The sequence below is a fragment of the Geotrypetes seraphini genome, chromosome 16 (assembly GCF_902459505.1).
Source record: "Geotrypetes seraphini chromosome 16, aGeoSer1.1, whole genome shotgun sequence".
Classification (NCBI taxonomy): domain Eukaryota; kingdom Metazoa; phylum Chordata; class Amphibia; order Gymnophiona; family Dermophiidae; genus Geotrypetes; species Geotrypetes seraphini.
Window position 1 is genome coordinate 10,590,168 of NC_047099.1, and position 16,336 is coordinate 10,606,503.

Consider the following 16,336-nt stretch of genomic DNA (forward strand, 5'->3'; position numbering starts at 1 on the left):
TCTGTCCCCGGCAAGATGGTTGAAGCACTGATCAAGGATAGCATAGTCCGGCACTTGGACGCACACGACTTGATGAAACCCAGTCAACATGGATTCAGGAAAGGGAAATCATGTTTGACGAATTTACTCCAATTTTTTGAGACCGTGAACGAGCAAATTGATAGTGGGAAGCCGGTGGACATAATATACTTGGACTTCCAGAAAGCGTTCGACAAAGTTCCACACAAAAGACTTCTCAGGAAACTACAAAGCCATGGCATAGAGGGAGATATACAAAGATGGATAGGCAAATGGCTGGAAAACCGAAAGCAGAGAGTGGGCATAAATGGGAAGTTCTCCGACTGGGAGAAAGTGACTAGTGGTGTACCCCAGGGCTCGGTACTTGGGCCGATCCTTTTTAATATTTATATCAATGACCTGGAGGAAGGAACATCCAGTGAGATCATCAAGTTTGCAGACGATACAAAACTATGCCGGGCAATCAGATCGCAGGAGGATAGAGAGGAACTCCAGAGCGACTTGTGTCAGTTAGAAACATGGGCGGAGAAATGGCAGATGAAGTTCAATGTGGAGAAATGCAAGGTAATGCATTTAGGCAATAAAAATAAGGAATACGAGTATACAATGTCAGGTGCAACTCTGGGGAAGAGTGAACAAGAAAAGGACCTGGGTGTACTGATAGATAGGACCCTGAAGCCGTCGGCACAATGCGCGGCAGCGGCAAAGAGGGCAAATAGAATGTTGGGCATGATAAAGAAAGGAATCTCGAGTAGATCGGAGAAAGTTATAATGCCACTTTATAGGGCAATGGTCAGACCACACTTGGAATACTGCGTCCAACATTGGTCTCCCTACCTAAAGAAGGATATAAAACTGCTGGAGAGGGTGCAGAGACGAGCAACAAAACTGGTGAAGGGTATGGAGAAACTGGAATACGAGGATAGACTTATAACACTAGGATTGTTCTCCCTTGAGAAAAGGAGACTGCGTGGGGATATGATCGAGACCTTCAAAATACTGAAAGGAATCGACAAAATAGAGCAGAGAAGATTATTTACATTGTCCAATTTGACACGGACTAGTGGACATGTAATGAAGCTAAGGGGGGACAGGTTCAGGACTAATGTCAGGAAGTTCTGCTTCACTCAGAGAGTGGTTGACACCTGGAATGCCCTCCCAGAGGAGATTATTGCGGAATCGACCGTCCTAGGCTTCAAGAGCAAACTAGATGTATATCTCCTTAAGAGAGGCATATAAAGATATGGTGGACTATAAATTACGCCAGGTGTACACCTGGCAGGGCCTCCGCGTGTGCGGATCGCCGGACTTGATGGACCGAAGGTCTGATCCGGAGATGGCAGTTCTTATGTTCTTATGTTCTTAAAAAAGTATTTCTTCGCTTTGCAGAAAATGAAGAACTGAGGTACCGTGAACCTACGTCAGGCAGGAAGGCACTCACACATGCGCAGTGCAGGCAGTCTTGAAGTTTCTTAAAATTTAAAGTAATAGTACACTTTTAATACTGTTGGTACCGGGGCTCCATGGATGACATCACCCACATGTGAGAATATGCTGCCTGCTTGTCCTAGGATAAAACAAAGATTTATTTTATGTGCCTCAGTATTTTGGTGTTAGTTTATTTATAGCCTGGAAGCTTTTTTTCCTTTACCTTTAGGATTCCAGCTCAAGACTGAGACTATATTCAAAACTGCCCCCATATTAATTTTTTCTAAGTGTTTCTGTTAGTCTTGTATTGTTTTTATCTTTTGTAATTTTTGTTTGATCCCCTCCTTTTATGTTTTTATTGTAAACCACAGGAGGTTTATTGTAAACCGCATAGATTTAAAATTTTATTTTTATATTTGTGGTATATCAAATAAACTAAAATGAACGGGAGGTACCCCTAATAATCAATATTGCTATCTAGTCTCATGTCAATGATTAGCCTAAGCCATTGGAGCCAGTAGCAACATTGAGAAGGCAAAATAACAACAATGTTAGATACTGATTAGAACAAGAACCTTTCAGAAACGCCCCACAGTTTGCCAGCTAAACCAGCCGAACCAAATACCGCTGCTCTTTAAACTCTTCGAACAACTAATTCTCACAGAAAAAAACTGTATTCTTCGCAAAAAACACTAAACAAAATGACAGGGTGGGGTCTGTGCTGGTCTGGAGGGACTAAAAGAAAGAAAATGAGCAGGTAAGGACCTAATTTCTCCATCTTTAGCGTCCCTCTAGACCAGCACAGAAACAGATGGGACGTACCAAAGCAGTACCAACAAAGGGTCAGATCAATGGTCCATCAAGCCCAGTAGCCCGTTTACACGGTGGCCAATCCAGGTCACTAGTGCCTGGCCAAAACCCAATATTCCATGTTACCAATTTTGAGAAATTCCGGAACAGGCTTCTTTTGGATAAGGTACGCCGAAGCGATAGCCTCCTTGATCCAGCGTGCCATTGTAGCCTTGGAAGCACGAGGACTCGCTAAGCGGACAAAAAGATGATCCAATTGATGGAACTCCTGGGTCCTCTGAACATAAGAGTGAAGGACCCTACAGACATCCAACTTGTGCAACTTCCTCTGCGCCAATGAGCCCTCCTGACTACCCAAGACTGGGAGGACCATGGACTAGTTGACATGAAATGGCGAGACCACCTTTGGAATAAAGTAGGGAACCAGCCACAGCATGACCCGCACCCCACAGAAATCCAAGAAGGGAGGCCTATATAAAAAGGCCTGCAGTTCTGAAACACGTCTCGTGGAAGTAAGGTCCTTCAACGAACAGGCGTCGAAAGACTCAAATGGAGGACGCAAGAGCATGGAGAGAACTAAATTGAGAATACCAGGCTGGAACTAACGGCCAAACTGGTGATCGGAGCAATTTTGCAGCCCTCAAGAACCGAATCACATCCAGAGAAGAGGCCAAATGCTTGCCACACAAGAGATCGCGAAAGGAAGACAAAGCGGCAATCTGCACCTAAAGGGAAGACCAGACAAGGCCTCACTCCAGGCCATCCTGCCGAAATTCCAGGACATGAGGCACAGCAGCTCAAAGGAGAACCATGTCACATGCAGAACACCACTCTTTAAAAAGACACCAAACAAGGACATAAGCCTTAGAGGTGGAAATTCTCCAAGACCCTAAGAGAGTGAAGATCACCTTATCCAAACATTCCTTCTTCCTTAAGTGAGCCCTTTCAAGAGCCAAGACAAAAGGGACCTGGATCGAACATTGGAATGGAACCCTGAATCAGAAGATTACATCCATCAGATCGAGGGAAATCAGAAATTCCCCAGGTTGGACAGCTAGAATTACGAACTTCAGGGTTTCCATATGAAAGGACGGAACCTGGAGCGTTCTTTTAACACCTTTGAGATCCTGAATGGGCCAAAAAGACTCCTCCTTCTTGGGCACCACAAATTAAATGGAGTACCTGCTGGTGCGAATCTCCTGAGGAGGTACTGAGACTACCACTTTGAGGTCCAGCAACCTGAGCAGTGTCTGCTGAAAAGCCCTCCTCTTCCAAGTTGCCTGACAAGGAGAGGAGAGGAATGATCTGGCAAAGGTCGTGAAAACTCCAGAGCATAACCATCCTGAATCATTTCTAGGACCCACTGATCCATTGTGATCTCGTTCCCCCCCTAACCCTAACCACCTCCCCTCCCAGTAAAACTCCTGTAACTGGGCTCCAACTGGAACTGGGGAAAGTCATTGGGCTGGACGGGCGGCGGAAAAGCCTCCAGAGGAGTCGTGCCCTCCGGCCCTCCAAAAGGACTGCATGCACTGAAAGAAACGTCCTCTGGCAGGAAAAGAGGTCATATCCTGGCCAGGGCGGTACCTATGAAATCCACTCAAATGTCCCCAGGCAGACCACTTCACGAAGCCTGACGAGGTCAGTGCTCCAGTAACAAAGGCACCTTAGAGTCACTCGAGGTCTGAACCAGCTTATCCAACTCTTCCCCGAAGAGAAGAGTCCCGAAAGGGAAACTTACTGAGCTTAGCCTTAGACGCCGAATCCACCGACCAACCCTGAAGCCACAGGGTACGGCAGGTCGCTACACCCAGAGCCATGGACTTAGCTGAGGCATGCAACAGATTATACATGGCATCAGAAAGATAAGAAACTCCCAACTCAATCTTAGCAACTTCCTGATGCACTAAGGATCAGTCAGCCGTCTCACGGTCAAGAACTCTCTCAGACAACTGGAAACAAAGCCCGGGCTACCAGACTACCACAAATCGCCGCCTGGACAGCCAGGGCAGCCTTATCAAAACTGCATTTAAGTAGAGCTTCCATCTTACGGTCCTGAGAGTCTCTCAGGGCTGGGCCGAGCCTCCTTCCACTGGCATGGTATGTCTGTGTGCAATAGCCGAGACCACCGCATCCACTACAGGAGACTTAAAGGTTTCTCTATCACCATCAGATATAGGGTAGGGTCTGGCCATGGACCACGTCAACCAAAAAGGCGCATCTGGAATTTTCCACTGAGTGTGCACTACATCCGGAATATCTTGATGCATAGGGAAAGAGTGAGATGCTGACCAGATCCCTCTAAGCACATGAAGGGAGTCCTTAGCTTCCTCTTCAAAGAATAAAACTGAAGACACCTGAAGAATGAGCTCCTGCAACTCTTCCTGATGAAATATACGCACAACAGACGTGTCCTCGCCAACTGGCACCTCTGAAAAATCTCCATCCAAAACTCAGACCCTCCTGACGGATCTGTAAAATCCTCCCCAAGATCCAAGTCCTCATCTGGAGGAAATGGATCAGCCAGAAAAGAATCCTCATCCCAAGACACCTGTGGCCAATTGGATGATGGCTGAGGAGGCTGGATAAAGTCAGCTGTAGCTGGAGACTGAATAGGAGCAGCAGTGGATGGGAAACCCCCCCCCCCCAGATGACCCCGGGACCCCCAAAACTGATGCAGGACCCCCAGCCACCTGTAAATAAGCCTTTAAATTTAAAGGAGCAAAGGTGGATTTATGGGCTTAATACGGTAGAGCTGGAGGGTTGAATGTTGAAGTGGAGTGGACTACGCTAATCTGACGTTCTTCCAAAGCTGTGGGACGCCCATCAGCTGTTCTTAACAACTGCTTGAATATTAATGAGCCGGTATATGCTGTCGCCATCTTGCTCTGGTGAAAGTTTAGGGAGTCGGATGATGACTGTGTTTCTGGTGAGTATAGCGTGTAAACTTTTTCCTATTTTGTTCTTTGATCTTAATGACTAAGGAGTGTTTATTATAAAAAGTGATAAGAGATTCCATACTTAAGCACTATTTACTTTGATTCTAGGGGCGATCCTCGATAAAGCTACGACAAAACATGTCGGATCCAACCCTCCCCAGTTACATCTAAGATAAGTTTGAAGCTTTAAGCTAACTTAACTATATTAGAAAGTATAAAAAAGATTAGAAAAATTGATAAAATAAGATTGATCAAATAAGATCAAAGATTGAAGAAAAGATGATATAAAGTATAATAATAATAATAGCAATTAATAACAAACAGGGCCGGTGAAGATACTAAACACATAAAGCTTTCCACAAGAAAAAAAGTTTTTATTCTGGGCGGTGGAGTGGTGTTTCTGAGGCCATACACAGTTTGTTTTATAATAATAATAAAAAATTTTCCAGCCTTCAATATTGGAGAATACGACACAGGGTATGTGGGACTATTTGTATACTTGGAGACACTATTGAGATGTGTAACATAAAATCAGGGCACAACAACTCCAGCGGCAATCCAGAATTTATAGCAGGAGCAGAAGACACATTTAATACCTGTTCCTGTCTCTCTAAGACAGGAGGAAGGTCGCCTGAGGCAGTGGGCAAAATGGACTCACTTCCCGCCCAAACTGAGGGAAGGGCCGTCACTAAACTGTCAGCTAAAGTAATACATAGTACCAAAGCCAAACTCGACCCCGCTACTACAGAGAAACCGCTAGCAGCCCCAGTCACAGCAACAGGAGAATCCGCAGCTTCCCCGACAGGCATACTGTCGGCAGATGAAAAAACCCCAGCGTGGGCGGCAGGAGAGGCCCAGATATCACCACTGCCTCCCGCTGACGAACAGTGCGCATGTGAAGGGGAGCCTGACATGCTGACACCCGAAGCCCGGTCCCCCTTGAGGCGGCCGGAACAGTTTGTGCACCCGCCAGCTGCATCCACTGCTTGGTGCCCACATAAAACGCACTTGTGCTGCTTTTTTAAAACGCTCATACTGAATGCACCAAAAACCCATGTACAACAATGCCAACCTCTGAACTACTTTATGCTCTTTTTATTTCTTGTGCCTTTTTTAAAAAACTTCTCACAGCTAAACCAGCTGTCTCAAGAGAGCAGACCCTACAGGCACTCTAAACTGTAGTATTGTTGAGGCTCCTCTAAATTCAGAAAACCTGGGGAGGTGGGAAAATGGGGGGAGGGACTCGATCCTTCTGAGTGTGGCATCCCCGAGGTCGGAAGGACCCCCGAGAGGGTTCCCCAAGCTCTGTCCGGACAGCAAAAGGGACAAGAAAGAATCCTTAAATCAGATTCAACAGGCCCAAAACAAACCTCAGCACAGACTGCACAATCTTACCACACTACCTGCTGGAGACTGAGAAAAGACTTGAGTGTAATAGGGACTGCACAGTCCACGTGTACTGTAGCCAAAAGTCAGTGTCTCAGTCTCCACCTACTGGCAGAGGAGCGTTTACCCATCCGTTTCTGTGCCGGTCTGGAGGGACACTAAAGAATGCATTATCTATTAAAAGTAGTGAGGTACATTTTACTGGAAATGCTCCTCAGGAATCAAACATCTGACAAACTGGACTCTGGTCTGGTCCTCAAAAGTTCATGTCTTAATACATTGGTTAATCTATAAAATGGTGTCATCTGCCTGTGTTAATTTTGTTAAAGCAGATTAATGCAGCTACCCCTTTTAAAAGGAATAATTGTGCAATAGTAGGTCTTTTGTGGCTCCTGAATTTTCTGCTCCATGATAAATAAATCCATAGTTTTGCACATTGAATACTACAAAGACTGGGATGTATTCTTTCTAGAGTTAGTATGAACAGATACCAGCAGACCCTCCCTATTTCTATTACCAGACCTGGCTATAGAGAATATCCTATGCTGATCTACTGCCTATCCTGATCCACTGCCATTCTGTAGTAAATGAGTGCATATAAATCTGACTTCTATAAACTGAACAAACTGACAGAGCAGCTGAAAATAAGCCAATCGACCAGACATCTAATTGTTATCTTAATTATTACTATATGATTGTAAGACCCTAGTATATTCTCTTCAACAGATAGTTGCAAAAGGGAGCTCTGAAAGAGGGCTCAACTTACCAGGAAAATTTCAATGGCCCCCAGAATGTACATGGATGCAGCAAAGGTGGTGCCTAGGTAGAAGCAGAGGCCCACTGCCCCTCCAAACTCAGGGCCCAGGGCCCGTGAGATCATGAAGTAGGAACCTCCAGCTAGACAGGGATAAATAATAGCAGAGTGAGAAGTAGGAATGAGAGGCATACAGCAGGGGCACAAAAAGGGAAAGAGAGAAAGAATGCTCACCAGGCACAACCCCATTGGTGGCGATGGCGCTCATGGAGATGGCAGTAAGCATCGTCTGGAACAAAGACGACAAATGTCATTACATCCAGGAGTAATACAAGCAATACAGCCTGAGAATCAGTTAAAACGGTTGCATGCAACAATTCTGGCATTGGAGTCCAAATCTGGCTAGTGATGCTATTACCAACTGCAGGTTTGTGCTGCTACATTACAGATGTGGCATAGCCTTCTGCAACATTTAAATCCTCTCTCACTTCACTTACAAGGATTAGAAAATAATCCTATAAGACTTCTAGGGCAAAACTAAACAGGCAACAGCTAATCACACTGGGATAAGAAGTTCTCTTTTAATAAGTTACATTTTATGCTATGAGAGGGTGATTACTGAGATGTCAAGTAAGATTACTTACACAGCAGCAGCAGATGAAGACAATGCAGAAGGCTTGTAGCACCCCAGCTGTTCCCACCACCCAGGTGAGACGCAGGAACAAGATCACTCCAAAAATGTTCTGTAGGCAAGGCAGATAGACTCCCATGAAAGTTCCCATCTCAGGAGTCTGCAGGGGGGGGGATAAAGGGAAAACTGAGGTCAGGAACTGTATTTCTAAATCCTCTGAAAAGGTCTCTGGGGGAGGGCTGGGCTGATGAGACCTATGTTTATGTTTATTAAAATGCTTTATATACTGCTTAGCTAACAAAATATCAAAGCGGTTTACCAAAAGCTTGTTTACAAATCATTTTTTAAAAAAAGATAGGAATTCCAGTAACATAGAAAAGATCACAATGGCCACATAGAGTAGTACACATGACCCTGAAGTCCAGTCCAGTCCAGCAATCATAAAGAGAAGGCCAACTTAAAATATGCCTTTAACTGTCTTTTAAACTTAACGCTGTTACCTGTTTGCACACAATTACTTGACCGTTTTCAAAAGAAACTTGTGTTTATATGTCCCTGGATTGTTTTACCCCCATGCATCCTAGAAGTAGGCAAAACGTGGCCATGTTGCCAATTTCAATAAAAACGGTTTTAGTCTTCAATCCTTACGATCTACTTTCTTTTTTTATGTTTCCCACTCAACTACATAACCTACCATACTGAGTCAGACCAAAGGTCCATTAAAAAATCAAACTCAGAATCCTACTGCCAACAAGGGCCAATCAAAGTCACAAATATTTGACAGACAGAATCTCAAAATGCTGCTTATCCAAGGGGAAAGCTACAGCTTATCCCAATTCTCTCTTAATAACTACTACTTTTAACACCAGCTATACTAGCTGCTTTTAACCACATCTGCAGCAATGAATTCCAGAGCTTAATAATGCATTAAATATATATATATATATATTTGTTTTCAAGTGCTCTGGCATGTCCTGTAATTTTTGTACTATTTCTATTTACCCCTTCATGCTATGAATTTTATAAGCCTCCATCATATGATTCTTCTGTAAGCTGAAGAGCCCTAATAAGAGCTTTTCCACCCCTTTTACCATTTTGGTTAGCCTTCTGTGTATTTTTTCTAAGTCTGTTGTATCTTTTTTGATGTGTGGTGACTAGAATTGAACACAATCCTCGAGATGCAAATCCCAGCTCTTTTCATGCATTAAGGAATGTTATACAATAAGTGACCATGCTTTGGAAAGGGAGAATGTGCCAAATTAATGCCTTCTAAGTATATATTGTCATGCCTATAAAGCAAAGGAAGCAATGTTCAGCTGGTGGTCAGATTTTTTTTTTTTTCATGCTGGCTACTCTTGGACATTCAAGCCAGCCCCTATCCAGATACCAGCACCAAATATTTAGGTCTAGGGTGGCCACCGGTAGTTACTTAGGTATGAGTAGTCAGAAGTACCTGGACAGCTACTTAGGCCACAGCCTTTTTATAAAATTCTACCCATAGCCTATCTACGCCTGGAGCCTTCAATGTGGTAAACCTCCTCAGCCGTAATGGGTTTATTCAATTTATTCCTATCCTCTTTCGTTAACTTAGATATATTCAAGGAGCTCAGGTAAGCACTGCTCTGCAACCCCTCCCCAAATGGCTTGGCATACAAGTTACTATGGTACAGGTAGAACCCTTGGCAGATATCTGCACTTGCTGTGATCTTTTCTCCCCTCTCCTTTTGCAAATCCAGTATCCTCTTTCTACCCTTCCTACTTGCCACCAGCCACACTAGAAACTTTCTGCCCTAATTTCTATATTTAAAGAGTTGATATTTATAATAGGCCAACAACCTGCTTGCTCTTTGATGCACCAACTCGTTCAGAGACACTTGCAGTACCAAGGCTACTTTATGCCCAGCTTCCTGCATCTGCCCATGCCTAGCCCTCCGCACCTCTTTCTCCAAGCGCAAAATTTCTTTGTCCCATGCTTTCTTAATATAACTGGCATAACTCATTATCTCTCCCCAAAGGACAGCCTTTGCTGCTTCCCAATACAAAACTGGCTGACACTTATATGCGGTATTATGAGTGGTATAATCCTGCCAACAATTCAAAAGCTGTTCCTGTAGTTTGGCATCCTGCGCCAACACCAGCGGAAAGACCAACGCCACACACCAACTCCCAGACCCTGCACTCTCCACTGCATCCAGACCATAGCATGAACCGATATCACCTGTGGGCCAATCTCCACCGCACCAATCGAGTTGAAGAGACTGCTCGAGACAAGGAAATAGTCTATCTGTGACTGCGTCTCATGAGCTCTGGACAGACGTATGAAATCTTTTTCTCCCGGATGAAGTACCCTCCAGACATCCACAAGGTCAGCCATGGAGCCCAAATCCCTAAGCCCTCTTCCTTCTCCTGTCCTAATACGGCCAATAGCCCCAGAGCAATCCAAACCCCCTAGTATTATAGGAGTGGGACTATACTGAGTAAGGAGGGTCATCAATTTACCATAGAACTCTTTAGTGTAAGTTTCAATTTATTTGATATACCGCAAATACAACCACAGTTAGTTTAATCGGTTTACAATGTGTTGGGAGCATAAACATTAGCCAGTATGACCTCCTGATGAGCAATCTGACCCCTACAAATAACAAATCTCCCCTCAGGATCTGAATGCAAGATTGTCCACTTATGCGGTGTACCCTTCCTATATAGTATTGCCAACCCTCCCCCCCCCCCCCGTTTCTTAGCAAATGCTGCCACTGCCACACACTCTCCCACCCACCAGTGCTTCAGTTTTGCATGCTCCGCATCATCTGAGTTTCCTGCAGCAAAGCTATGTCCACTTTGTGCTTGAAACATCCAGCATACTCCCCTCCCCCTCCACCTTTTCAGGCATCTCCCAGAAAACAATCAGCAAGGAAGCCCTGTCCCCCTTCCCTATCAGATCATTCCTTTCCCCTCCCTACCATAAACCACACACAGTCTCCTCTACTTCCATACTGAGAAAGTCCAGAGTTTTATGTCCCCAAACCAGGTTTTAGGCACCTCCACCTGGTGTAGTCTCTGACTGGAGGCTTTCCTGTGATTCTGCAACTCTGCCATCAGGTGATGGGTCCCACTTTCTCGACACCGCTCCTTACCAACTCTCGCTCAGGAAGATGGTCCTCTCCCATTGATTCCAGTACCTTCCAGGCCTCATCCGCGATCTTCATTCCTTTCGTGTGCGCCCCCATCGTCAGTGCCAATGCAAAGGGATGATATCAGTGCCAATGTAAAAGGATTGATATCAGTAGCCCTCCCTGCACATAAACTGAGTGATGTCAAGAAACTCTCTCCGCCTCTCCAGGGTCACTGCTGATAGGTCTTGATATAGTTGAACCACAGTTCTTTTTTCTTTCCTAAGTTAACTAGATAGTTATCCAAATACTGCCTCTGAATAATGGTGTTACCCAGATAAGTGCCTGCTCTACCCCAAAATGCACAATCCAGATAAGTGCTGTTAAAAATCCAGGTGGGGCCTGGTGAGTGGGAGTTTTAAGAAAGGTTTGGACAAGTTCCTGGAAGGAAAGTCCATAGTCTGTTATTGAGAAAGACATGGGGGAGGCCACTGCTTGCCCTGTATCAGTAGCATGGAATATTACTACTCTTTGTGTTTTGGCCAGGTACTAGTGACCTGGATTGGCCTCCATGAGAATGGGATACTGGGCTTGATGGACCACTGGTCTGACCCAGTAAGGCTATTCTTATGTTCTTATCTGGGAAGGATTTGCTCCTATTCATATAACTCCTTTAAAAATGGATCCCTAAGTTTCTTTGATCTGTAAGCAGGCAACAGTATATAAAACAAAAAGATGACAGTGAAGTAAGACAGATGGAGCAGGGCGAGAGAAAGTAAATATGAAGTTTTCTCAACACTTTGCTCTAATGAGACTCTCATTAAGGTGCTAAGTGAGAAGAACTCGCACTAATAACCTCCTTCCCTTGGCGGGTGTTGGCAGCTGTTGAGGCCTTATTAGTAAATAATAAAAGAGCTATCCAAATTCTGCTGGACTGTGTTAATTGCTGCCTGAGAGAGACTGGAGGTGGAGGGAAGTAGGAGGCATTTAGTAAAAGATCAATAAAACTGAAAGGGAAGAGCACCCTGTTCACAAATACTAGATAGGGCTGGCAAGTGGGAGGGGATAAAGACAGAGCTTGAAGCTGCTGGGTGGGCTTTGGAGCCCCCTCCAAAATTTCTGCCCTGGGCCATAGCAGGTTTAACACCTGCCCCGATAGAGGAGGCTGGGATCCACCACTGCTAAGGGCACTGAGCTGACCTTGGTACGTTTCTTCTTGCCTTCCCCAATGCTCTCTGCCTCTTCATGCTCCCGTGCTCCCTGTGGCAGGTTGGTGTAATTGGCCAGATGGTTCAGCAGGGATGACACCTTCGGCCTGGTATCCATTTCTTCCTGGAAAAAAATGAATTAAAAGAGGAACAGGGAGAAAAGTGAAGGTAATAAACAAGTGCAATAATAAAGATTGGGCTCAATACTGTGGGATCAGAATAATTATTTTTTTTAAAAAGCAGACCTACAAGTGGCAGAATATCCAAAGAGCAGCCCAAACAATATTTATCAGTAAAACACTGAATTATGTCAGGCCAAAAGGAGAAGTTACATACCAATCTGAATATTTTAACTTATTCAAATAAACAGAGAACATGGAAGGAAACCTAGTGCCATTAAATGAAAACAAACATGGTCCTTATTTGCTGAAGAAGCAAAACACTGGCCACACTCAGAGGGACCATTCTTCACTGCCATTACAAGAGTGCCCAAAGGCCCTGCTGTCTCCCTATTTTCCATTCCTAATTCCAGGTGAGAAGGAGGAGCAAGGTTAGGCCCAAGGTTCTTCCTCTTTGACACAATGGCTGCTCCCTCCCCTCTTGGGATGACTGGATCGTTGCTTTTAGACCAACTATGACGTCAACTCCTTAAAAAGGAAGCGACTCTGGTAGTCCCATGTTCAATCATCTGGGCTGGATCAGGCAGTATGCACTGCTGAGCACAACTCCTACAGGCAAACTACTTCAGGAGTTCTTTCTCCTCTGTTACACTGAAACATACTACTACTACTTATAGTAAAACTGTTTTTTTGATGACCAAACAACCAGTAGACAAAATCAACAAAACAGTAAAGTCTAAAGTCATCCAATTACAAAATTCCAAACCAACCAACACTCCCCCCTCAATACTACTTATTTCTATAGCACTGCCAGATGCATGCAGTGCTGTACATTACATGACCTGATGCTGAAGCATCTTTCCACTGTTACTACTGTGCCAAAAATACCCAAGGGCCACTCCTCCCAAAGAGGATCTGTGTAGGACCCATAGAGCAGCACTTCTCAAGCCAGGTTTTCCAGGTGGCCACAATGAATATGCACAAGATATTCTCACACCAGATTTGCTTGCACTGCCTCCCTATATCATGCATATTCATTGTGGATATCCAGAAACCACAACTGGCTAGGTATACCCCCAAACCTGAGAAGTGCTACACTAGAGTATACATCTACCACCATGACTCTGCAAGTTGCTTCCTTTTTAAAACATTTTTTTTAAACCCAAACTTTTATTGATTATGACAGGAGTTGCCATGCAACATATTACTAACAATTGGAAAGATCATAGCAGACTTAACTTTAATTTCTGGTGGAATTCACTATGTCATTTATATAAAATGGAACGTTCAATAGCAATACAAAATGGAAATTATAAAAGGTTTAATAAAATATGGGAGCCATTAGCATTGTTTTGTAATGAATAAACACCATTTTTAACATAAATTATTAACGGAGGGGAAAGGGGAGGGATTGTATAATGAAGAAAATGGTTAAAAGAAAAAAGAAGGTTAAAAGAATTAAGAAGAATAGTATTGAAAGGGAGGATGGGTGAGGGGTTTATATATATATACAATTGTTAGTATTTTGATGGAATTATCAAGTGTTTTTGAGACTATGTATTACTTTTTATTGTACACTTGTTGAATGATTAAAAAGGAATAAAGAATTTTTTTTTTTTTAAAAACCCTTGCTTTGTGGCAGGAATGCGTTTTCACCATCCTACCCCTGCTAAGTTCAGTTAAAAAGCTGACTAGAGAACAGCTAGGGGTATCTTGCTAGCAGTTAGGAGACAAAAGCGCTAAATCTCATGGAGATATTAAATTTAGGGGCTGCTCATGTAACAAGATCGGCGAGCATGGCAGCAGGACACTTACCTCAAATAGTGCCAAATTGCGATCACAGTAATCCCCATCTTCAAAGTTGTTGGAAAAGGCACCAGAATGCTTCCTGCTATTGCTGCCATCACAGCCACCATCATCTGGGAAAGAGGAGCCATATATGAGCCCATGGACAGCAAAGCCCTCATGCTGTCCTTCTGTGACAGAAACGAAATGCATTCAATCTAGTCAGCACCCTCATCAGGTTACTACATTGAAAGATCCTATGTTCTGCTGTTAGCAAAACTCAGTTTTAAACAGCAAAATATGCTTTTTTGGGGATAAATTCAGTTGGTAAGAAAAAGAAAGCCAAACCATATGCTCAGGTCTAACCAGTTAGTTCCTCTGAAATTCTACAAAAGCATCCATGTTCACAACGATGTCAAGTATCACTTGCTACAGATGGAGCTCATGCTGTGCCATGGTGCTAAAAGACTGACGCCCCGATGTTCTAAACTTACCGTTAAAATCCTGTGGTCATTGTATTGCTGGTAAATTTTATGATTTCCAAAAGACAAGCGATGCGGCAAACACTTCGCATGCAAATGAGCTCTGCAGAGGTCCATGGAAATTCCATCAGATCAGTTGCTCGAGAAAGCACCTGACCCATGCGCAGAATAGTCCAGGGAAAGAGGCATAAATGTGTGCATGCATCAGGAAATGCTACATCGTAGGTACACATGAGCATCAATCATAGGCGTGCTTTATTGTGGCACATCATAAGCATCCGTAAAAGCCATAGATGGAGCGGAGGTGTGGAGAACTACCAGCAAACCATGCAAATGCTTTTTTCTACACTTCTTCTACAGGGCATATCTCCTGCCCCAGCATTTTTTTTTAAACTTCCACCTTTCATGCAATCGGCAGCCCCAGACCTGCCGGCATATGTTTTTAACAAACGTGCATGAGACGTGCCTTTAAGACACACACGAGATGCGCTTTTAACACATGCGTATATGGGAATCCCCCCTCACACACATACACATCAAGTATGATAAATGTATCTTCATCTCTCATGCAATTGGCAGCCCAGAAGTGCCGGTGTACACTTTTGATGCACGCACATGAGACGTACCCTTAACACACATGTCTGAGACATGCTTTTAACACCTGTGATTCATTGCTACCTGCCGGTAATTTTGATGTGTTATTCAAAGGTAAGGAGGTAACACTCCAAATGAAGATTAGACTTGTCCATGCACTCATTTTCTCAGTGGTCAGTTACGGATGCGAAAGCTGGACACTACGTAAACAAGACAAAAAGAAGACTGGCTCATTTGAGCTTTGGTGCTGGAGAAAAATTTTAGGTGTGCCGTGGACCGCCAGAAGAACAAATCAATTTTAGAAGAGATCAAACTGGCTATGTCACTCGAAGCCCAAATGATGAAGTTACAATTGTCTTATTTTGGTCACACCATCAGAAGAGAGAGATCACTGGAGGAGGACATCATGTTTGGGAAGATTGAACCAGGTGAAGAGGGCAACCTGCAATACGATGACTGGACACGTTGAAAACAACCATGGGGATGACGCTGGAGGGCCTTTCCGACTAGCACAAAACCAATTTCTTTTTAGATCCGCAATTCATCAAGTCGCTAGGACTCGAGCACGAGTTGGTGGCACCTAACAACAATAAAGGTAAGTTTAGAACATTGGGGTTTGAGAAAACAAAGAAGTTTGGGTACCAAGTGGTTCAAACACAGAGAGCCATGTAGTGAGGAAAGAAATTCTAGCTCTTCCGTAAATCTTTAAAAACTACTCTATTTGCCAAACATTTTGAAAATTAATTCTTTTAAAGTTTTGCTATTATCTTCTATTTATCATTTGTTAATCATTCCCTGTTTATTTAATTGCTGTAAACAGAGTTGAGCCTTCTCAGAATGATAACTCAGTATACAAAGTTAAGCTTTAGTATAGTTTCATTTAGGAGGCTTAATCAGCATGCTCCTGAAGAAAGGAATGGGTGAGGGAAAAAAATCAGTTTAAAGGGATGTGATAGGGTAGTGGAGGCTGGTGGTATAATGAGCCTGGCTGGGATAGGACTGGAGGAGCATCTAGAGTGACCAGAGGGAAGAACACCTCCCTCCCCACAGCTGCACCGGGTGCAAACCACTT

At 43.9% G+C, this 16,336-nt stretch overlaps 1 protein-coding gene across 5 annotated transcripts in view; it reads right to left on the bottom strand.

Moving 5' to 3' along the window:
• The window catches only part of SLC12A6 (solute carrier family 12 member 6), a 108,871-nt gene that overhangs the window by 31,438 nt on the left and 61,097 nt on the right, over nucleotides 1-16,336 (bottom strand). For 4 of the 5 annotated variants that reach the window (XM_033923017.1, XM_033923016.1, XM_033923018.1 and 1 more), the window contains 5 exons: nucleotides 14,219-14,322; nucleotides 12,277-12,408; nucleotides 7,980-8,126; nucleotides 7,570-7,624; nucleotides 7,348-7,478 (listed from right to left, as the gene is read on the bottom strand). In XM_033923017.1, coding sequence (XP_033778908.1) covers nucleotides 7,348-7,478; nucleotides 7,570-7,624; nucleotides 7,980-8,126; nucleotides 12,277-12,408; nucleotides 14,219-14,322 — 569 coding nt within the window. Of the gene's footprint in view, nucleotides 1-7,347; nucleotides 7,479-7,569; nucleotides 7,625-7,979; nucleotides 8,127-12,276; nucleotides 12,409-14,218; nucleotides 14,323-15,296; nucleotides 15,325-16,336 lie in introns of those variants that run through there. The other variant, XM_033923019.1, reaches the window with a different exon arrangement.